Source organism: Mesoplodon mirus, assembly GCF_964341445.2.
Source record: "Mesoplodon mirus genome assembly, chromosome: 12".
NCBI classification, from domain to species: domain Eukaryota; kingdom Metazoa; phylum Chordata; class Mammalia; order Artiodactyla; family Ziphiidae; genus Mesoplodon; species Mesoplodon mirus.
The window spans coordinates 37,378,003-37,401,071 of record NC_138988.1 but is presented as its reverse complement, the minus strand read 5'-3'; the positions used below and the strand labels follow the sequence as shown (position 1 = coordinate 37,401,071).

The 23,069-nt window shown below is 43.8% G+C and overlaps 1 protein-coding gene across 5 annotated transcripts in view; it reads left to right on the top strand.

Annotated features, from left to right (window-relative positions):
* Positions 1-23,069, top strand: part of DOCK3 (dedicator of cytokinesis 3) — a 404,100-nt gene that overhangs the window by 347,510 nt on the left and 33,521 nt on the right. For 4 of the 5 annotated variants that reach the window (XM_082638633.1, XM_082638631.1, XM_082638630.1 and 1 more), the window contains 10 exons: positions 2,512-2,606; positions 4,293-4,368; positions 4,857-4,957; positions 5,222-5,280; positions 7,379-7,527; positions 14,197-14,282; positions 16,874-16,969; positions 18,650-18,710; positions 19,448-19,541; positions 21,805-21,953. In XM_082638633.1, coding sequence (XP_082494759.1) covers positions 2,512-2,606; positions 4,293-4,368; positions 4,857-4,957; positions 5,222-5,280; positions 7,379-7,527; positions 14,197-14,282; positions 16,874-16,969; positions 18,650-18,710; positions 19,448-19,541; positions 21,805-21,953 — 966 coding nt within the window. The remainder of the gene's footprint in view (positions 1-2,511; positions 2,607-4,292; positions 4,369-4,856; positions 4,958-5,221; positions 5,281-7,378; positions 7,528-14,196; positions 14,283-16,873; positions 16,970-18,649; positions 18,711-19,447; positions 19,542-21,804; positions 21,954-23,069) is intronic. The other variant, XM_082638632.1, reaches the window with a different exon arrangement.

Below are 23,069 nucleotides of genomic sequence, written 5' to 3'. Positions count from 1 at the left end.
ACTGTGGCTTTCTTTATGGCCTAACATTGTCTGCCCTAAAGAAGAGAATGCACATGTCCTTCTGTGTGCATTTGAGAAGAATGTGTGTATTCTGCTATTGTTGGATGGAGTGTTGTATAGATGTCAGTTAGGTCTAGTTAGTATATAGTATTGTTCAAGATTTCTTTTTAACTATTTATTTATTTATTTGGCTACATCAGGTCTTAGTTGTGACTTAGTTGCAGCATGCAGGATCTTTCATTGCGGCATGTGGACTTGTCTATAGTTGTGATGCACAGGCTCTAGAGCGTGTGGGCTCAGTAGTTGCAGCACACGGGCTCTCTAGTTGTGGCACGTGGGCTCCAGAGCACACGGGCTCAGTAGTTGTGGCGTGCGGACTTTCTAGTTGTGGTGCACAGGCTCTAGAGCACACGGGCTTAGTTGCCCCGTGGCATGTGAGATCTTAGTTCCCTGACCAGGGATTGAACTCACATCCCCTGCATTGGAAGGCAGATTCTTAACCACTGGACCACCAGGGAAGTCCCATTCAAGATTTCTTTTTCCTTGATGATCTTCTATTTAGTTGTTCTATACATTATTGAAAATGGTACATTAAAGTCTCCAATGTCATTGTTGAATTGTCTGTTTTTCCTTTCAGTTTTGTTAGGTTTTGTTTCCTGTATTTTGAGGCTCTCTTTTAAGTGCACTTATGTTTATGTCTTCCATACCGACTGACTCCTTTATCACTGTAAAATGTTTTTTTAATCTCTATTAACAATTTTTGTTAAAGTCTATATTGTTTGATGTTAACATAGCCACACCAGTTTTCTTTTGGGTACTATTTTCATTGTATATATTTGTCTATCCTTTTACATTCAGTATATTTGTGTCTTTGAATCTAAAGTATTTATGTATCTTGTAGATAACATACAATTGGATCATGTTCATTTTTTAATCCCTTCTTCCTGCCTCTGCCTTTTGATTGGAATGCTTAACCCATTTACATTTGTTGTAATTACCAGTAAGAGGATTTACACCTGCCATTTTGCTATTCGTTTTATATCTGTCTTATATATGTTTCCATAATTTCCTGTTTCATTTCACATCTTGTAATTTCTTTGTTGAAAACTGGACAATTTAAATAATGTAGCAAGTCTGGAAATCAGATTCCCTTCCCCCTGCCCACATCCCTAGGGTTTGTTGTTTCATTTTTGTTGTTGATATTTGTTTGTTTAGTGACTTTCCTGGACTAATTATTTAATGTCTGCTTTTTTTGTTGTGTGCAGCCCCTGAAGTTTTCATTCAGTTAGCTTAATTATAAGCTAATAACTAGACAGAGATTTTCTTAAACACCTTAAATCAATGAGTCTTCCACTTTACTAAGTGTCTCTGTGTGGGGCTGGGGCTCACCTTCAGTGCTTCAGCAGTTTACGTTGCTGCCTTAGCCTTCACTTCTTGCTTGCATAGAGCCTCAAAGTCAGCCAGAGGTGACAGATTAGGCTTCTTAGGTCTTTCCTGGGGATGTGTATAGCCCTGTACACATATGTGGCATTCTAGATTCCTAGGAATATGTCAGAGCTTTTCAAAGCCCCAAATGTATGTCTCATTACCCAGATTTTTCTTTTAAGTGTTTTGTCCACTCTCTTGTTTGTCGCAATTGATATGATTGCTTCGTGCAGCTGGGATGTTAAATTATTATGGCTGATTTTTTCAACAGCTGCACTAGGGATAAGGCTTTTCTCACTTAGTGAACTCTGAGTCTGGTCAATTAAGCCCTCTGAATGGGGCTTTCCCAGGTTGCTGCCAAACAGATCAAACAGTAACAATTCTCTTGGGATGGCACTTTTTCGGGAGCTCCAAAACCATTTTGTCCCTTCTAGTGACTGCTAGGGTGCTGGTTTTTACTACTACCATGGTTCTATAGCTGCTTGTTTTCAAGGATACCTTGAAGATAGGGAGAGAGGGGGGATGGGAATGGGGAAAGTTAAAACACAATAAAGCTCACTTTTCCTACTGAGATTCAACCATTTTTCTTAAATAACACTTCTTATTGTTGCAAGCCTTTCATTAACCAGTCTTTGTGACTGTTCTCATTGCTTTCATGGAGGAGCACATTTTTGGAGGTACTTTACTCTGCTATCGCTAAAGTGCTTCTCTTGTCAATGCGTTCTTAACATCCAGGAAGGCAAGTTCTTACAGTCAAGTGCTCAGGGGTCATGCCCCAAAGATTGAGAATGATGGACTCTGGTGGATACCATTTCTGCTGGACCCCCTGTGCTTTGGTCGTTAGGCACTGGGCTGAGTGGGTATAGTGCATCTCTTCTACCCAGTTTGGGACTGGCCTGTGAGAGTGCCCAGACCTCACCCTCATGCAGCCCTCTAAGAGAAAAGCAGCTCACAAAGGGAACCAGAGTCTCACCTACTGGTCCCATACATTCTCATGGTCTAGAGGTCAGGAGAGCCCTGTTGAGGAAATGTATGCTGCAGTGGTAGAGGTATGGTGTCTCACATCAGATTTTCCTCTCGGACCAGGAATTCCTGCTGAAGATTTTCTGTGTGTTCCGGAACCTGATGAAGATGAGTGTCTTTCCTCGGGACTGGATGGTGATGAGACTTCTCACAAGCAAGTGAGTGTGGAAGGGCCCTGCACCAGCATCCACAGAACTGTTCCCAGACTAAGGAGAGTGTGTATATGTGTGAGAGAAAAAGCAAGTCAGAAATCAAAGTCAAAGCCATGGGGACAGAGAGGAGAGGGCACATGTGAAAATGTTTGGAGGCACAATCAGCAGGACTTGGCCATTTACGAAAATTCAAGGAGAAGAAATAGTCAAAGATAGTTTAAAACTGGAATCTAAGTGCCTGGCAGATGATGTCATGGTAAGGATAGAAAAGGAACTTTTAAGAATGAGAAATATAATACCCAGAGAAGGGTTCCTCCTTGAGGAGGGCCTGTTCATTGGCCTCTGTTGCTTTGTAGTTTCAGGCAGTATCCCAAGGCCTCCTCTTGATTTGATTTGTGTTGTCTGCCAGACACTGCTTGCCTCCCACAACAAGTGCTAATTAACCACCTGAGACCTGGCTGTGAGGCTCTCTCTGACCACTTCTAATGCTGGCCACAGAATTCACTCTAAGGCTGAACCCAAATTGTCTGCCCCATTCATATTTCTACGCTGTGCTTCTAACTGACAAACCAGACAAGTAATGTGGGTAGTAAGGTGCCTGCTTGTGGGAGAAGGCCACTTGGCCTCCACTCTCTGGTCTACTGCCCGCTCCCTCTGATCTGCCTTTTATGTTGACATTATGCAGTGCGGTGAAATTATTTATGTTAGATATATTACCAAGGTGTCAGCATGGTCTTTCTACTTTGTACCTTTTATAGCACTCTTTTTCTTTTTTCAAAACTGCAAACATTTTATACAGAACAGAAGAAGGGTTTCAAACAGAGTTGCACAGATATTTCCTTAAATAGTGGATTTTCCATTTGACCCCCTCTTGTTTCTCTTAGCTCTAGTCAGGGCACTTCAGGCTCTCCAGCCCATTCTGCAGGAGCAGGCTCTTCTTTCAAAGCTTTTACTTTTCAAATTTGTTTGCTGGTGACTAGTCTCTCTAATGCACTGTTTTTGCCTTGCCCCTCTTCTGCACCAAGGCTTCGGATGTAAGCTCCTTTGCCAGGCATCCAATACCCTCTGTAATCAAACCCTTACCTGCCTGTCCCACTTCACTTTCTCCCTCCCTTGACCTGTGCCGTTGGTTCTAGCAAATCAGCCTCCCATTGCCCCTTAAACGTGCCCAGGTGAAAATTGAAAGTGATATTCTAGATCAAAGGCTGAAATCAAATGACTTATACATGAAAATAATAGTATATGACAAAAGTAGAGGTTTAATAACTATAAAACCCTATTATCAAGTAAAATAATAGAATGCTACTCTAAGTCCTCTGGTGGTCATAATATATGTTCATTATCCAAGGTCCCCAAAATACCAGAATCACTCTTTGAACTGGAAGAAACCTTGAAGAACCATTAAACCTCACTCCCCTTCTTTTATAGGCAGGGAAAATGGGGCCCAGAGAGAAGTAGTACCAAGGCCAGGTAATGGCAGAGCTAGGTCTAGAACCGACTGGTGGGGCATTTCTCCAAGATGGGTTTTTTGTGGGGTTTGTGCCATCTCTCTCTCTCCTTTAAAGTCACATCTTACACGAGAGCTAGTTGTACTCAAGAAGTTTACCCACGGGCCATAGACCGTTGATACTAAGCTATAGGATGCCATCGTTAGTCTTTTAACTCTGCCAACACCTTGTTCCCTTACTGCAGTATTATAGTCACTACAGTCCAGTACCTGTCTTCTGCACTGCACAAGAATTTCACAGAGACAGACTTCGATTTTAAGGTAGGAGCTCCTAAAATCCATCACTGTCTTTGTAATAACCCTGGAAAGCCAGAAACTAAGCTCATTGTTTTGTTTTTGTTTTACTTAAAACAACCATTTTATTTTGCTCACAAGTTTTCAGGTCAGGAATTTGAGAAGGATTCAGCTAGGTGTCTTCTAGGTGGCTGGGGGCTTTCTTAATATGTTCATAGTATCAAACAGTTTCCAAGCTTGCTAGTAATTAGAGTATGACCTAGAAGACCCCTGTTGGAGGTGTTGGGAGCCAGACATCCATGAGTTTGTTTTCTTGTCCAGAATCAACACTACTGGTTTCAGGGCAGTCAAGAAAGGCGGGGGGAAAGTCCTGTTTGCAAAGATATTTTTTAAAAAAATCAAGATCTTAACACTGTAAAATGAATTCTGTGCTACATGCATATATTTAGAATCTCTCCTTGCAAGGTTAAGGACTCAGGCTTTCACATATTTCCTCTTGCTCTCTCTCTCTCTAGGTGTGGAATTCTTATTTTAGCCTGGCAGTTCTGTTCATAAATCAGCCAAGCCTTCAGCTAGAAATCATTACTTCTACCAAGAGGAAGAAGATTCTAGATAAGTAAGCCATATGTCTCTTATTCATCTTCCTACCATGTGCCCAGATGGGGTTATGTTTCCATAAGGGGCTCCTTAAGAAGTCCACATGGTTCTCACTGAGGTAGCCTCCCAAGGAGCCAAGTATAAGAATTCAGTTGAGAGCCAAAAAACTTAGTATTTTGGGAAGCTTTAGAAACAGTGCTGAAGTACTGGCCTCCTGGGGTTTGTAGCCCTGTCTTCCTGAACCTTCTCCCACTAATAGCTGGTTCCTGTGTTCTATTCCCAGGTATGGGGACATGCGTGTGATGATGGCTTATGAACTGTTCAGCATGTGGCAGAATTTGGGTAGGTCTTTTCTCCATATTTTTCCCTTACACATATTGCATAGCCAAATAAAAAGTGACAAGACTAATTACTTCCCCCAGGTTTTGTGAATGTTAATTCAGACCCAAGAGATCTTTACATATCTTTAACATAACACCTCAGATGGATGGTATAGTGTAGCACATGTGCACAAAGCCCTTGGCAGGGAGAGTTAAGCTGAGAAATAAGACCCCAGTAATACATATGCACAATCCCTTTTTTGAGAACCAAAGTCAAAAGGAAAAAAAGAAGATGAGGCTATAAGACTATAAGATCCTCTGTGCTCTTCATGTCCCAGTCCAGATGATACAGGCCCACAAGCATAGATCTTGGAGATAGTCAGCACATGAGCAAGGGCAGCTATTCATTTTAATAAAGATTGAAACACTTCTTGGGTCTCTGGTATTCAGGCATCCAGACGAGGTTCCTGCTGCCAATTGCGTGTAAGAAAGGAATTGCAGCCTCTAGGTGAGATTGATTTTCATCTCCTTTCTTTTGACAGCTTCTCTTTACAGCTTCTCTAATATCCACTGGTTTGGATCTCAAATTGTCAGGTTTTGGTAGAATCCTTGGATTGCCCTGGTGACTAGGTGGGCCATCCTCTGATACTGTAGGCTTCTTAGTGGCCTGTCAGGATGCTAGAGAAGCTGCTGCTCTTCTTCCTAGTGAAGGCTGCTTTCAACTAAGCTCATGGCTCTGAAGTCTTAGGAATGATGGCCATAAAATCTTATCCTTCTCCATTAACCATCCCAGTCACAGCTCTAGAGGCAGCAGGCAAGGTGCAAGGCATTCCTGCCTGCACTAGGGCCTTCTGTCCATGAGTGGGGATGCGTTTCCCCAAACCAGCTTTCTAGCTTCAGTACTCTTACTCCCTGCATCCAGCATGGTCCAGGTATAGATTTTAACCCCAAAGATGACTCTGAAATTCCCAGGAACACATGGGACTAGCAACTGTACCAAATACCAAGATTGGAATATGCAGAATCTGCCTCAGAGCTAACAGTTGCTCTTTAAATAGGCTTTTAACATGGAAGAAATCAAAAAACATGTCAAACTTGCCTGATAAAGCCATTCCTGCCTCATTGTTTTGGGTGGAAATGACATTTTCTAGTTCTCGAGAACTGATTTTACTTGACCATAACAGTCACTGCACAGGCCCACAGTTTGTCTCCTTAGTCTCTGAAGAACTGAAAGCAGAGCTCTGGAAGATGGTTCACTCGCTTTACCATTACAAGGAAAAGTTCTCCCGCGGTCTTCAAGACTGGCCCTGGCTTCTGGGAGCATGCCCCAAATGACAAGCTAATCACAGGGAGAGTCACACCACACACTTCCCATGGAAAGGCCTCATTAAGAAAACTGAGGGATGAGCCAAGCTGGTCTGAATAAATGTAATGCTACCATCAAAAATGCAGTGTGGAGGGTGCACAGAGAGTCTCTCAGCCAGTCTGTCAGGGTAGGGCTGTGCAGGAGGCTCCTGCTAACTCAGGAGGGGGCCTCTTGGGCACACTTGAGCACAGGCAGTGATGAGGCCTATGGATTTCAGATCACTAGTGGCTGGACCTGGGACTGAACATCCTTATCACTTAAATGCCTCTGGGCTAGAGGCAGAAACCCCAGGGATAGTGCATTGTGTTTAAGCAGAAATAGATGAATTTTCCTTGCTAAATAAACACTATGAACAGATTATCTGAAACTATTACAGTGTACTCAGAAATCCTATTCTGTCTAGAGTAGTGAACTCTGTTCCTTGACCTTCAGAAATCCTATTCTGTCTAGAGTAGTGAATTCTGTTCCTTGACCTCAGAATGATTTTCAGATAGTTTGTAGAACCTCCCAGTAAATTCTTTGGAAAGAATTTGTGCCTGTTGAAAGTTTGTTTTAACTGTACTGGGCCAGTTTAATCCATGAACTCTAAAAAGCCAAGAGAAGCGGGTATCTCAGAAATCTATAGGGGAGAGCTTGCTATGCTCTCAGATGCTTCCAGTGAAGATCAAATCATGTGTTATGGCCCCACTTGGGAAGCTTCTATGGAAGGAGCAAAGCAACCATAAACTAATATCTGTTGGGTTTTGTTGTTCAGGTGAACATAAGATCCACTTTATTCCGGGAATGATTGGTCCTTTTCTGGGTGTGACACTGGTCCCACAGCCAGAAGTGCGGAATATCATGATTCCCATCTTTCATGACATGATGGACTGGGAGCAAAGGAAAAATGGCAACTTCAAACAGGTAAGACAACACCTGGCAGTGTTAAGGGTGCTCTCCCCTGGAATGGACCCCTTTTGCCCAGGCACGTGATCCAGACGCCTGGCTATAGTTCCAGTGGAAGTAGGCTGTAACTTGGCCATCTTGAGTCCTGTTCAAGGATTTCCTTTACTTACTGGCCAGAATTGATTTGTGGATTTTCTTCATGAAGTTAGAGGCCAGAAAAGAATCAGAGGAAAGGAATTGAACATCATGTGAAAGGAACTTTCTGATCAAGGAGAGAATGACAGACTGTAACCTCCCAACTTCATTCAGGAGGAGGTCCTGGGAGTGTTGTCTCTTCTCTCTGGAGGTTCCCCAGTGTGTGTGGTCTGGGCATTTCTAAGGCTAGAGCCCGGACCAGATGACTTCTCATAGCCTAGAATTTCACAGACTCCTGCACAGAGGGGTGGGTCCATGAGGTGTAAGCCCTTGGCTTCTGACTGACTTCAGGTTGTCCCTCTGTGCAGTTCTTCTGCCACCCCTAAGGTGGAGGAGATGGCCCCTGCCCTTTTATCTAGAGCTCCAGGGAATAGGATTAGGAATAATAGGTAGAAAACAGTGGTAGAAAAGCCAATTTTAGCTAATAAAAGAAATAATTTGCTAGCAACAAGTTATTTGCTGTAAGCTGGCCTGCTTTCAGAGATGGGGAGTTCCTCTTTGCTGGTGGTTCTCAAACAGAAGCTCCCTGTAGGCCTTGAGGAGAAATTTCTACTTTGGCTTGGGGACTATAACCAGTTCCCCACTAAGCTCCCTCCCAACCCTGTGATTCTGGGATGACCCAGTGCTCTTAGAGTGAGTGACTGTAACAGTGAGGAACAGACCAGGCAAACAGTAATTTTTAAATTTTTATTTATTTTTAAATTTACAAAGAGTAAAATTCAGTCTTTGGGATTTACAACTCTGTAAATTTTGGTAAACACATAAAGTCATGTAACCACTACCACAGTCAAGATTTTTTTAATTCCTAAAAATTCCATCTTGCTGCTCCTTTGTAGTCAAACCCTTCCCTTCCCTTTAACCATGGCAGCCATTGATCTATTCTCCTTCACTATGTGTGCCTTTTCCAGAATGTCATGTAAAGGGAATCATGTAGACTGTAGCCTTTTGAGACTGGCTTCTTTCACTTAACATAATGCCTTTGAGAGATTCATCCATTTTGTTAAATGTATCAGTTTTTCTATTGCTGAGTAGTATGCCATTGCAGTTTATTCATTCACCATTTGAAAGACATTTGGGTTATTTACACTTTTTGGTGATTATGAATAAAGCTTCTGAAAAACTTTTCTTTACAGGTTTTGTATGAATATAAACTTTCATTTTTCTTAAGTAAATACCTAGGAGTAGGATTGTTGGGTATTGTGGTAAATGTATATTTAACTTTATAAGCTATCAAACTGTTTTCCAAAGTGACTATACCATTTTGAAATCCCTACAGCAGTGTATGAAGTTTCCAGTTGATCCATATACTCATCAGAATTTGATATTATCTCTTTGTTTATTTTAGCCATTCTAATAGGTGTGTAGTTGTATATCACTGTGGTTTTTTTTTTTTTTTTTTTTTTTTTCCGTACGCGGGCCTCTCACTGTTGTGGCCTCTCCCGTTGCGGAGCACAGGCTCCGGATGCGCAGGCTCAGCGGCCATGGCTCACGGGCCCAGCCGCTCCGCGGCATATGGGATCCTCCCAGACCGGGGCACGAACCCGTATCCCCTGCATCGGCAGGCGGACTCTCAACCACTGCGCCACCAGGGAGGCCCTCACTGTGGTTTTAATTTTCACTTCCCTAATGACTAATGAGGCTGAACGTCTTTTAATGTGCTTATTTGCTATCTTTGTATCTTCTTTGGTGAAATGATTTTATTCAAAACTTGTGTTTATTTTTAATTGGGCTGTTTGTTTTCTTATTGTTGAGTTTTTAGGGTTCTTTATATATTCTGAACGTAAGTCCTTTGTTGAATATACGATTTACCAATATTTTCTCTTAGCTTGTCTTTTCATTTACTAAACAATGTCTTTCACAGAACAAAAGTTTTTAATTTTTATGCGGTCCAATTGATCATTATTTTTCTTGTATGGATCGTGCTTTTGGGATCATATCTGAGAACTCTTTGCCTAACCCAGGACCATAAAATTTTTCTCTTTTGTTTCTTCTAGAAGTTTTATAATTTTATATTTAGATCTATGATCTGTTTTGAGGTAATGTTTGTATAGGTGTGAAGTATGGGTCAAGGCTTTTCATTTTTCCTTTTTACATGTGGATGTCCAGCACCTTTTGTTGAAAAGACTGTATTCTTTGTTGAAAATCAATTGACCATATGCATGTGGTTCTCTTCCTGGACTCACTAGTCTTTCCATTGATCTATATGTCTAATCTGTCACCATACCACACAGTCTTTATTATGGTAGCTTTATAGTCTTAAAATTAGGTTGTGTGAATCCTCCGACTTTGGGTTTTTTTTTCAATATTGTATTAGCTATTCCAGTTCCTTTTCTTATAAATCTTAGAATCAGCCTGTCAGTATCTATAAAAATTCCTGCTGGGATTTTGATTGGGATTGCATTGTAATCTATAGATCAAATTGGGAAAATTGATATCTTAATAGTACTTAATAAATACTTCTAGTCCTTGAAGACAGTATATCTCTCCATTTATTTAGGTGTTCTTTGATTTCTTTCATTAATGTTTTGTAGTTTCAGCATACAGATCTTGCACATGTTGTTAGATTTATATGTAAGTATTTTCTGGGTTTTTTGATGCTATTATAAATTATTCTGATTAAAAATCTTTAATTTTCAGTTGTTTGTTGCTATTATATAGAAATATAATTGCTTTGTACATTAACATTGTATCCTCCACCCTTGCTAAACTCACTTATTAGTTCTAGAAGCTTTTTTGTAGATTCCTTGTGATTTTATATTTAGATAATCCTATCACCTGTGAAAAGAGACAGTTTTATTTCTTCCTCTCTAATCTGTAAGCCTCTTATTTCTTTTTCTTGCCTCATTGCACTGGCTAGGGCCTCTGGTCTGATGTTAAATAAGAGTGATAAAAGTTGACATCCTTGCCTTGTTCTTAATCTTAGGGGAGAGCATTCAGTGTTTCACTGAAGTATGATGCTAGTTCTAGGTTTTTCATAGATGCTCTGTATCTTGAGTAAACGGTATTTAAGATAAGAATCCATTTTTAGAGTGTGCAGCTCTATTGCCTTCAGAACTTCAGGAAATAATAACTTCAAACAGAAAAGAACTGTTGCTTTTCTATGTTGCCACAACATGTGCCTTCTAATTGTGCAAAATGCACAACTGCCTGATGAGAGAACCTGGTTACCAAGAAGTAGATGACATTGTGGAACTGCACTACATAGGTCATCTGAGTCTACTAAAAGAAGAGCTGGGCTGTACTTAACCATCACTAACACTGAATAAGGAAGGTTAGCTTTGTGGAAGGCTAAGTTGGAGCTCATTTGGCTCACACTTCAAGACTCAGCTGATGGGTAGCATTCTTTCCTCCAATAAGACTGTCATGAATAACTGATATCCAGCAAGCCATGTAAACCTCATTGTCCCTGGTTAAAAAAATCTTGCTGCTGCTTCCCTTTGCCATTACATATTTTAAAAGAGTAGTCTACTCTTTTCATCGCCACATTTCCACTTCCCACCCTCCTATCAGTTCAGTCTAATGTATATTGTGCACCCACTTTTGTTGACATTGCTGTCTTGAATAACCTTCTAATCATTAAAATCCAATTGACTTTTTGGTCTTGGTTCTAGTTGTGCTTTCCACAGCTTTGGCTCTATTAACTCCTCCCCTACTTCTTACCACCTACTATAAATACTTCTTCTAATTATAAAAACAGTACTTATTTAATGTAGAAAAATTAAAAATACAAGTAAGCTATAGTGAAAAGATTTAACTCATAATTGTACTGTTAGTAACTTGTGGGGGAGAGGGGCTGGGCATGTCTTTTAGACTTTTTTTCCCAATGCATAGAGTTTTTTAAGTTAACAAATGGAATCATTGTGTGCATTGTTTTTTTTGGAACCGTTGTGTGTATTGGTTTTTAATCTCCCTGTTTTAGTAGCACCTTGTCATCACTGTCCTTCATGTCAGTTACTGCTCCTCTGCACCACACTGTCAGTTTAGAGGCTACGTGGTATTCCACTGCATAGCTTGGACCACAGTGTATTCAATCGGACTCCTAGGTTTTGTGGGGCTTTTGGTTGTTTTGTTTGTTTATTTGTTTTTTGGCCATGCCCTGCAACTTGAGGGATCTTAGTTCCCCAACCAGGGGTCGAACCAGGGCCCATGGCAGTGAAAGCACCAAGACTGCCAATTCCTAACCACTGGACCACCAGGGAATTCCCAGTCTCATAGTTTTAGGAACTTAGGTTCATTCCAAATTTTTGCTGTTAATATTACAAAAGTATATCCATTTTAAGTTACTTTCTTAGGTAAATCTCTCACCTGTAATTGCTGGATCAAAGAGCAAAAACATTTAAGTTTTTACAGCACTATGTCTGTCCAACAACCTCTGTTGTCTGTAGACTACTCAGACCCCAGGCCACTTTCTGTGTGTGCCCCATCCAAGCACTGCCCATGCTGAGCTGTGTCAGCTGTTATCCCTGCCTCCTCTACCAGATGATGAGTTATTGGGGCCAGGACCATTTCTTGTGCTTTTATTTTTTAGAACCCATGCCTGAGACATGATGGGTTCATGAAGATGAAAATCAAAACTAACATTCATTGAGCACTTCCCAAGAGCTAGGGCACAGTGACACTGAAGAGGAATGTTAACCACCGTTACCATTTCACAAATGCAGAAATTTAGGCTTAAGTAAATATTTTGTACAGAAGTAGGCAGCTGGTTATGTCACAGGACAAATGTTTGTTGAATGAATAACAAGGTGTCACTTCAGGAATATTGGTTTTATAAAATAAAAGTAACTCCGCAGACCTGAAATCATCAGTATTACCAATTACAACATGATATATCTGAAGAACTTAGCATTTTGTTTAACTTAGAGACATTGATTTTGCATACATTGATCTTCAGTGTCTCATTTTGGATTTCTCAATTTTTCTTAGTAACTTCTTTCTTTATCAGCACTGCAGGGAGTGAGGAAGTAATGTCCCTGAATCCTTCCATCACCAGCTCCTTTGCCTAATACAGAAGTTCTAACATTTGAATAGGCATCAGAACAACCTGGAGGGCTTATTAAAACACAGACTGCTGCCCCACAACCCCTGAGTTTTTAATCCAGTGGAGCCTGAGAATTTGTATTTCTAACAAGATTTCTCGTGACTTGATGCTGTTGGCCCAGGGACCCATTTTGAGAACTCCAGGGAACGGCTGCACCCACATTTGCGCTATTGTACTCTCTGCTGCTCCAGGTCCCTTCCCCAACTTTGCCCTGTTCTGGAAAGCACAACCTGTACCTGCGTGTGTGATGAGAAATCCCAACCTGACTTTACATGATCCCAGCAGGCAAGTCCCTGCTGGTGCCTTTTCTCCACACGGAGAAAGGCAGATGGCCTCGATCCCTAAGGACCCCTGATCTCAGACTTTGTATTTCCTCTGGAAAGTACATTCAAGCAGCTGACTGATTAGGCCAAACAAATGTACAACAGTCTCCATCCTGGCCATACCAGACCACTATAAAAGGACCATATTTATTCATCCATTCTCATTTTCTGCTGATAGGGTTTCAGAAACCGTAACTGCCTTTGATGAATTTCCTAATTCAATTATTTTTTTTAATATTTCACCGTCTTAGGATTCTGGCCCTATGTGGAGTGAGAAAATGCTTTTGTTATAGCTCATTATTAAATGCAACCATGCCACTTTTTGTTTATATAAAAATCTATATAAATAATTGCACAATACCACATTTTAAAGGCTAATGAACAGTTTAAAAGATTTTTATCTCACATCACTTACAACTAATTTCTCACCTCAGAGTATATGCATTGAGGCCTGTTAGAGAAGTGGCTTAACACTGTTGAATGCCTTGCAGATTAGTGGGGTAGGAATGAACACAGTATTGCTCCTTATGGTTTAAGAATCCAATAACAAGTGCAGGGGGCCCCAGTGACGAGGCAGCGGCAGGGGCAGCAGCTCCAAGGGCTTTAGGTCCTGTGAGGACAAAGAATAGAGCCTTTTATCCTGAAGGGAACACATCTCCCTCAGCCCAGACTAATGCCAGCCATTAAAGTGAGGACCAGCCTCCCAAAGCAAGCTTTCTTTGTGGCTGGCTGATAGAGGGTAAAGTTCTAACCAAATGTATCTTATACATACCAATTCCTTTGAATGAACATTTTTTAAGAAAGAAAAACACTTGACAAAGGCCTCTTTTGGATCCAAAATACTTCTCTCACCAGAGTCCTTGCCTTTTGCCCCTAGGGAAAAGAGTATCTGAGACGTATGTGTAAGTTCCAACTCATTTAAACCACTAGAGTGGGAGCCCTTACTGATTGGGGAGGCAGGGTGGTTTCTCAGTGCTGTAGATGAGATCCTGCCTTCTCTAGGATTTATTTGGTGCAAGGAAAAACTCAGGAAGCAGTTCCCCACCATCCTCACCTATCACAGGGGCTGGATTTCCCATCCTTCCTCTGAGGTCAGTTCGGGTTTACAAAATCTCTGCTTCCCTCTAGGTGGAGGCCGAGCTGATTGACAAGCTGGACAGCATGGTGTCAGAAGGGAAAGGCGATGAGAGCTACAGGGAGCTCTTCAGCCTGCTGTAAGCTGCTTCAGCCCCAAGCACCTCACGTTGGGGGAGGGGGTGAAGTGGGCTAATGAAGGGTAGGGGTGCAACCTGCGCTGGGCAGGCTTCAGAGGGTGGGTATCCGGAGAGACCAGGGTTGTTCCTGGTGGTAGCAGTGCTCACCTTCTGTCAACAAGAAAGTGACATCATGACAGCAAGCTCTCTCAGGGATTGCCATAGTTGACTAAAGATGCAGGGACAGGTGATAACTCTGAGCTCCTGGATTTGCTGATAGCAAAAGGATCATCGTATATCTTCATACCATGTACTGTATCTAGTTGGGCAAACAGTTCATGGGGACTCAATGAGGGCTCAAGGCTGACATTTCGGGTGGGGGGAGGGAGGGAATTAAATCTCTGCTTTGTAAGATTGTACAATCAGCTTGAAAAACACTGCCATGAATTTTGTGACTTGAACACATTACACCCCCTTCCAAACCAGTTTCCATTTGTGAAACAGGGTGGTTGTACTGACTGACGTCAAGGGTCCCAGGTCCACCAGTTGTGGCTTCTGTCTTGAGTTGATGGAGGCCAAGAGACCTTACAGAGCTAGCCACAGGGCTAAGCCCAAAGGAGGGACTCAGGAGAGCCATGGTCCTCCCAGATAGATAGTAAAGTTGGGTATTTTATCTTCCTAAAAAACAAAATTTTAAGACATTTACAGCTCTAGAGCCCTCTCCTATCTCACTCATTATCTCTAGCTTTGAGATTTTCTTTATTTTAGTGACATTTTTAAGATAAACCTGTAATATATTTTCTAATAATAATACTGTACATTTACTTAGAACTTTACAGTGTACAAAATTTGTTGACATATCTGATTTAATCCTCACAACACACCTGTGAGGTGGGCAAGGCAGATATCCTGAGGAGTAGAGGTGATGACACTGAGCTCAGAGAAGTGGTAGCATGGCCTCAGTTGCATGGGCAGTAAGAAGCAGCTCTCCAGATATTCCAGTTTCAAGAGGGGGAAATCTTTCTGCTATACCCTGCCTACTTTGTTCCTTGATGAGTCATGCAATAAAATGTGAATTCATTTGAAATTAAATTTTAATTTTAATTTGTGAAAATGAATCCATCCTTCAGTATTTCTCTTTTAGCTGAAGATGTTTCTAATTGTGGAAATAAGGAAGAGAAATCTCTTCCTAAGCCACTAACCGATGATTTTACTATGAAGGAAAAAGCACAAAAATAACTTGCTATTAATAATTACCTGACCAAATAGTGTTACATAAACACTGTTCACGTCTGAGAACTGAAAGCCACTGATAAACAAGGAGCAGCATTTCGCAATTTGTGTTTGGGGAAGATGTTTGTAGGTATGCTGGGGGGAGGTGGGAGTGGATCATGGGCTAATCAGTTTAGAAAAGACTCAGTTAAATAAAATCGAACAGGCCTCTGTATTATAGGACTTCTCAAAGCCTTTAATATTTAGAAAGATGTGGAAAATCTCTAAAAGGAAGGTGTGGTGATCAGCATCTTCCATGCTTTTTTGCTCACAGAACACCTCTCTCTGTCCTCCAGGACAGCAGAACTCTGTAGAACGGAGTTTGGAAAATGTAAACACAGTCGCTTTTTCCACTCAACTCAGAGGTGAAAGACAATGGTTCTACCTTCTCGCTCTAGTAACATGGGTCACATGGAAACCCTTACTTTCCCAGAAGCCTCGGCTCAAGTTAGATGCTGTGTGCAAGGAAGACAGTTGTCATCACTGCAGTGTTAACGGCAGTCAGGCTGTGGGTGTGAGTTCCCAGTGCTGGGTCCCTGGCTGAGCCTTCCACTCTTGGTGACTTTCATGACCTTAGAGAGCTAGGGACAGTGTGCAAAGGGATCAGGAGTGAGACCTGGACCTGAGATAATCACTAGAGCAAACAGAAAGAGTCCATCCAGGTCATCATCCCCTAGGAGAGATCTGTGAAAAGGCAGAGGATCTCAGAAGCCAGGCTCTTTGGAGAAGTCAGAGGCTACCTGGAGGTGACAGGAGCATGGGCTGGCAAGTGGGAAAAGCACCTGGGCATTTAGCTCTTGGCTCTGGCACATTTTACATGGGAGTATCCCACGACAGTGAAGATGACAGTGTAACTCCTGGACTTACTGTCCTTCACGCTGGGCCCTCAAGACTGGTTGGAATCTTTCCCTTGGTTTACATGAAAACGTTGGTTAGTATGTTTGCTGAGGATGGTTCTAAGCAGTGATAGAGGCAGCCAGCCAATTGGCAAAGCCAGGTCTATCCCTCAGTGGACTCTTACTCCACTGCTTCTTCAGAACAGATCTCACAGTGTGTACACCTAAAGGGGCTGGGGCTTTGAAACCGCTCCCTCAGTTCGGAACTTGCACAGGAGAATGGAAGACGTGTTCACTGATTGCTGGCCAGTTCAGTAATTGCTTTGTCTTTGCTTTCTGCTGCATGGAGTAGAACCCAGCTGTTTGGGCCCTACCCCAGGTAAGACTGCAGTGTGGTAAGTCTGCCGTCTCCAGATCCATCACAGGCCCCACGTGCTCTGGGACCTTACTCTGGTGCCCAAGGAAGGCTCATGCATTGTGCATTGTGTTTGCTTCCACCAATAGCCTGCTGGAGAAAGTTGAACAGGAAACATGGCGCGAGACCGGCATTTCCTTTGTAACCTCGGTCACCCGCCTCATGGAACGCCTTCTTGACTACAGGTATCTTCTCAGGAACCTACCTGACCTCTTCTCTGGTCAGATGCTCTCCCCAGCAGGAGGATCCCCTGACCTTAAAACTGAGACCTCGTGGCCATGAGAGGTAGGACTATTCTGGTGGTGTGTGCCATCACCAGTCATTAGGAATCTCCTGATGGCCAAGGAGAAAGAGGAAGAAAGCCTTCTCCCAGGGGTAGGCCAGGGCTTCCTGGGCTTACCCCCGATACGTGGGCACGTGTACCCAGGAGGTATCCCAGGGACATGTAGCCTTCTGGCTTTTCATCCAGAAAAGTCAAGGCTCAGAGGAATGGGCACAGCAGAGAGGAAGAGAAAGGCTGTCTCCAGAGCAAGTTAGGTCCTTAGTGCAGACCTTCCTCAGATCCATGTGGCAGATGGGCAGGAAAATATCACCTGGTACAGAAGTGTGACCCAGGAGGACTTTCATTTGGTTTTTCCAGGGAAGGGGAACCCAACTTGTCCATGCCTCCATTCTTTATGTAAAATATGTTTATTTCTGTCCCTTGATCCTGGCCATGAGCAGATTAGAGGAGGCAGCCTATGAGCTCAGAGATCTTTATGATACATTCAGTCTGGGAGTTCATGTGAAATTCATTTTTTCGTGAAAGCCTGCCTTCTCAGTCATATCATGGCTTTTGACTTAGCCTAAAAGTAACAATAATGCTACCATTGCAGCCTTAGTTATTCTCTCAGTAGAGTTCAGGTGATAGCTGAGAGTGCCTTTTGGGAGCCTAGAGGAAGGTGATAGGGAATGAGGAGGAATGATAGAGGAAACCCAGACCCAAGCAATAGTTGTCTTCTCTGTGCTACATGTCATGCAGATGCCAAGGGAGAGCATCTGGGACTCCAGCTAGCTGCGTGTACAGGAAGCTTCTTGCTGGATTCACCAGTCTGGTTCTCATTCTTTCATCTCCTTGTGCTAGGCCTTTCTCCTTCCCAGAGGAGCTTGGCTTTGACCAGTCCCTGCCCTCCCTTGGCAAGGATTCATTCTCAGTGTTCCCGCTGTTCTGTGTCTGGCAGGTCAGCCATGACCCCTCCTAAACCCAGCCCTACTCAGCATGAATGCAGCTCAGCCCTGGCCGAAGCTACACCTAAATCAGGAAAAAAGCTCCAAACCCACTGCTCCTAGTTAGAGAGGATTCCAAAGACTAGTGCACAGGAAGGACACCATAGGGAGAAAAGCCAATGAGATTATGAACATGGCAGCCATGCCGTGGTTGCTGTGGCCACAGGGTCCTGAAGGTAGGTCCCTAGAGTAGAGTGTCTTGGCTTCTATGAAACACTGTCCTACAAAATGAAAACTGCCCTTTAAGGAAAGCTCTGTGCCTCCCCTTTTGGAAACTTGAGGATTTAACCTTCTACTTTACTGACATACTTTTTTGTGCTGAAGACATTGGTAGGTGTTACTTAATGCCCTGATATAGCATCTGGGCTCTACACTCTGCCACCAGAACAAGGGGTCCAGTTGAACAGAGATCTTTGAACCCTAGGAGTGGGTCCAAAGCTTAGAGGGAGCTCACAGTACAGTTTCATCTGTGGAAGAAGTTTCTGTTGGAGAGCATCTTCATCTGGGGTTTGGACATACTAATGCCTCATTGACACTGCAGGTCTCTGTGTTGTCCCAGAGGCACCACTTTGTGCATTCATCTGTGCTCTCCCTTCCAGGGATTGCATGAAAGGAGAGGAGACAGAGAATAAGAAGATCGGCTGCACTGTTAACCTGATGGTGAGAGAACATGGGCTCTTCCTCCTCTCTGCCTCGTAGTGTGGCTTCTACCCTACCCTGTGATTGGCCTGTCCCTTCTACAATACATGGCTATAAGCCTAAGGGGTTTTTTTGGTTTTTTGGTTTTTATTTGGTTGCTCTGGGTCTTAGGTGTGGCAGGCTGGCTCCTTAGTTGCAGCAGGCAGGCCCTTTAGTTGCGGCATGTGAACTCTTAGTTGCAGCATGCATGTGGGATCTAGTTCCCTGACCAGGGATCAAACCCGGGTCCCCTGCATTGGGAGCACGGAGTCTTAACCACTGTGCCACCAGGGAGGTTCCACGCCTAAGGGTTTGAGTCAGGACATCAGCTCTGTTACTGGTATCTTGGAAACTTGCACCTCATCACTCATATTCCTACTTGGGAAAGGAATGAAATGAGCTTCTCTTTGGACAGAGCTCTAGCCTGGCCTCTTGGCAAGGTCCCACCAATCCTGACATACTCTAATTTCCAGTCTGCCCTGGTACTCTTCCTTTGTGTCATCACTCAGGGCTCCTGCAGATCTGCCAGATGTTTCACCCCCAGCAGGTGTGCCTTCTGGCTGGTCCCTTCTCTTCCTGGTGCTGGCCACCTCCACGGCCTGTCTTCTCCCTCCTGTCCAGCACACCCAGGGTTTTGGCCAGCTGCCTGGAGTTCAGAGATGGCCTCCACAGGCAGCCAGCCTCTCCCATCTTCATTTATATTTCCTTCTCTCTTACAGAACTTTTACAAATCTGAGATTAACAAAGAAGAGATGTATATCCGCTATATCCATAAGCTTTGTGACATGCATTTGCAGGCCGAAAACTACACAGGTAAGTGGGAAGGGGGAGCTACGCCTCCCCATGAGGACAGACTGGACATACATGCACAGCTGGCAGAGAAAGGCTCTGAGCTGGTGCCTCCCAGATTTTAGCAGAGTGTCAGGACCCATGATACCCATCACCTCACTCCTTTCCCTCAACTCCTTTGTAACGTGGTGGAGAAAAAGCAGGTGGAACTTCCACTTGCTGCCCAAAGCTCTTCCACCCTCCTTGCCTCCTATTCACCCTCTCTGAGGCCTCAAGGGTGACCTCCAAATTCTGGTGTGCCAGGTTCAGAGCATCCTGAGCTCACTGTCCCTCTTCATGAGCAGAACTTCTCCGAGGACCTTCACAGCTGGAACTAAGTGAGGCCATAACACAGGAACATCAGCCTAACCCTGGGACTTCCAGAACTTGCTGGAAGACCTGCCTTGCAGTCTGGGCTCTTCCCCTGCAAGTACACAACAGCCCCACATTGAGCTCCCAGTGGAGGGTATGGAGAATGTTCACCTGACTTTCTGACAGACCAGACAGGGACCCTTTCATTGTATCTACAATTTAATCCATTACTACGGCCTTTTCTAAAAGAACAAATTTAAAAGCATTTCAACATACCTGTCACAGTCTGTTTACTGAGCGCCACTTTGAGTCAGGAAGATACGTGTACCCATGTGTGTCCTGCCTGATCACCTTGTGTCATAGTTCCCCCAAAATAGCCACTTCTTCACTGTGGTGACCAGCCATCACATCTTAGCCCTTGAGCCATAGGACTTGAATTTGTGTGATAGACCAGGAAATTCAAGCTATTCTTGTCCACAGCATTACTAGAATTAGATGAATTTGTAGAAACACAGAATCCTCCTTCCTTATTTTATGTTAGATGTTAAAGAGTGTTTTGCATAGATTCCACCTTTCCTGACACAGCTTGGCAAGAATTAAATCTGAAATGACTGGGATTAATCTGCCATTCTCTGCGTCCACTTCCACCCACGATCCCAGCAACCCTTTGAGAAGGCAGTGAAGTGATAGACTGAAAAATTCCATGTATCAATAGAGGCATTTACTAAACTCCTGGAGGACTGGGCCATCACTGAGAGGCTATGTCAGGAATTTGGACAGAGAGAGGGTGCTGAGCCTTGCCTCTGGTGGCCTCAGGAATAACATCTGAAAAGAATATTGGCAGGGAAGAAAAGGATTTCACATGGTTTTCTAAGTTCTAGAGGGAGGCCTTGAGGGCCTCATGGGCTTGTTCCCAGTGAGAAGGGGCTTCACAGCTCCAATGAGGAGGCACATGTATCCCTGGGCAGGAGGGTCCAGTAGCCAGAGCATAGGCAGAGTGCAAACATGAGCAGGAGCCTGGAAAGTGGCTGCAGGCAATATACCTGGTTAAAACTGGAAGTGGGTCACTAGATAATTAGAAAAGAGATTCTTCATAGTCATGGGGAGCAGATTTGAATAGGGCCTTGAAGGCCAGGCAGAAGCTAGAACTAATTAACTTGCCAGTAGGAGATGCCCACTAAAACTGAGCAAATAGAACAGGAAAGAGCAGACTGTTATGGGACCATGAGCCGCAGCTGTAACTCAGTCTGACTGACTCTTTGGGATTTAGGAAGCTACGGTATTTAGCTGCAGTTGTTTTGTAAACCCTCTCCAACTGTTCCACATGTATGGGAGGTGTCACAGGGCCCCGCCCTGGGCCCAGCATCCACTTTAGCTTCCTCCAGGAATGGAGCCCATCACAAAGTTATCACTGTACACACTCCTTCTCTCTGGTCCTTTTAGAAACGGTCAAGATAAGGAGAAAGGGTCATTCCCAGGGCCATGCTGTGCTCAGAAAATGGAGCTGGAGGCATTGAGGCTGGCTTCAGAAGGGCTGAGAAAAGCCTTAGTCAGTGCTTACCCCTCAGAGCCAGTTCTGAAAAGGTTGGAAAAGAAGCTCTAGTCAGTTGAGCAAAAAGGAACCCAAGAACTCTCTCTGACATGTCAGTGTGTCCCAGAGCAAAGCAACCTGTACACAGACCCTTAGGTACCTGAGCCATACTTTATCTAGCTCCCAGAGCAGCTGACCAGGCTGAGGGAGGAAGGTGTCGACTAGGATCTTTGGTTCCTTCATGCTGTGTTCACGGGCTATTTGCTGGCTGGACAGCCCCTCTATCTCAGCTTTGGTATCCAGCATCCCTGATCTGGGCTGCACATGCCTTGCACTGGCATGCTGCTTAGCCTGGTCCCTTGGCACCTGGCTGCCCCTGGACCTCCATAGCCCCTGTCCCCACAGAGGCTGCGTTCACTCTGCTCCTCTACTGTGAGCTGCTGCAGTGGGAGGAAAGGCCACTGCGGGAATTCCTCCATTACCCATCCCAGACAGAGTGGCAGCGGAAAGAGGGACTGTGCCGCAAGATCATCCACTACTTCAACAAAGGCAAGGTGGGTGTTATTAGGCAAGGCTTTGAGCGTCTCAGCTTCTACTGTACTACATGGCATCTTAACGCTACAGGGATGGCAGCAGCTGCAGAGGGTACTGTGTGGGGTGGTGAGGGGGTGGAGGCCCATATGTGTGCATTAGATTTGGAGGCAGCATGACTTTCTCTGGGGAAAAAAAATAACAGCTTAATTCTGTGGCTTGGAAGCCAATTCCAAATTGGGGGTATAAGAGACAACCCCACATACCAGCTTTTCACATGTGTAAATACTAATGCTCCAACAGCAGGGGCTTTGGGCCCCCTGCTTATATTTATTAGATTTACTTAAATTATTGTAGCTTTCTACTCTGCTATAGAAAATGTGAGCTGTAAAAATTAATGGATTCTAACCACAGCCAACGGAGGCCTGTACTGCCTCTTACGGGTACGTGTTCTTGTCTTGGATTTCCCTTCCTTACAGCATAGTCTGGGCTCCTCTCATTGGGGTTATTCTCTATTAAACTTGATTCTGTGGAATTAGCAGGCCTTGTCAGCATTGGTTCAGACTTCCTTGGGACTTCCCAGCCATTCTGCTCCAATCTCTGGGAGAGCTCCTTGTGGGGCCCTCTGACCCACCTATGGCCCATACACTGGAAAGGCTGGGCTTGTGTAACTTGTTGAAGCTGTTCTCTCATTACTCAGCTTTGAGCATGTTAAAAAACTGAAACAGGATTGTTCAGGGAACTATAGTGGCTGAACTCCAGACTTGAATGGAAATTGGTTTTTTAAAAATAAACTTTTTTATCATAAAAAAGAAAGATTTAAACATTAATAACTTCTGCCCATAAATCAGAAAACATTCATCAGTTTTACACAACATGGGAGACTTTTGTTTGTCAAAAACATTCACCCATGTAGGGAATGCACTGGTAAGCAGGAACCTTTCCAAAACCTCAGGAGCTCTCATTTCACCTGGCCCAGAAAGGAGACCCATGCTTAGCTGTCAGCCAGCCACACGTGACTGAGCCACAGTGCCAGCCCAAAGCCTTCTCTCCTTGCTGGTCCAGAGATGGACGGAGGGCCCCATGCCAGCACACTTTTAGGTCTGTCTTCCTGGCACCCAGCCCACCTGGAGCTGTCA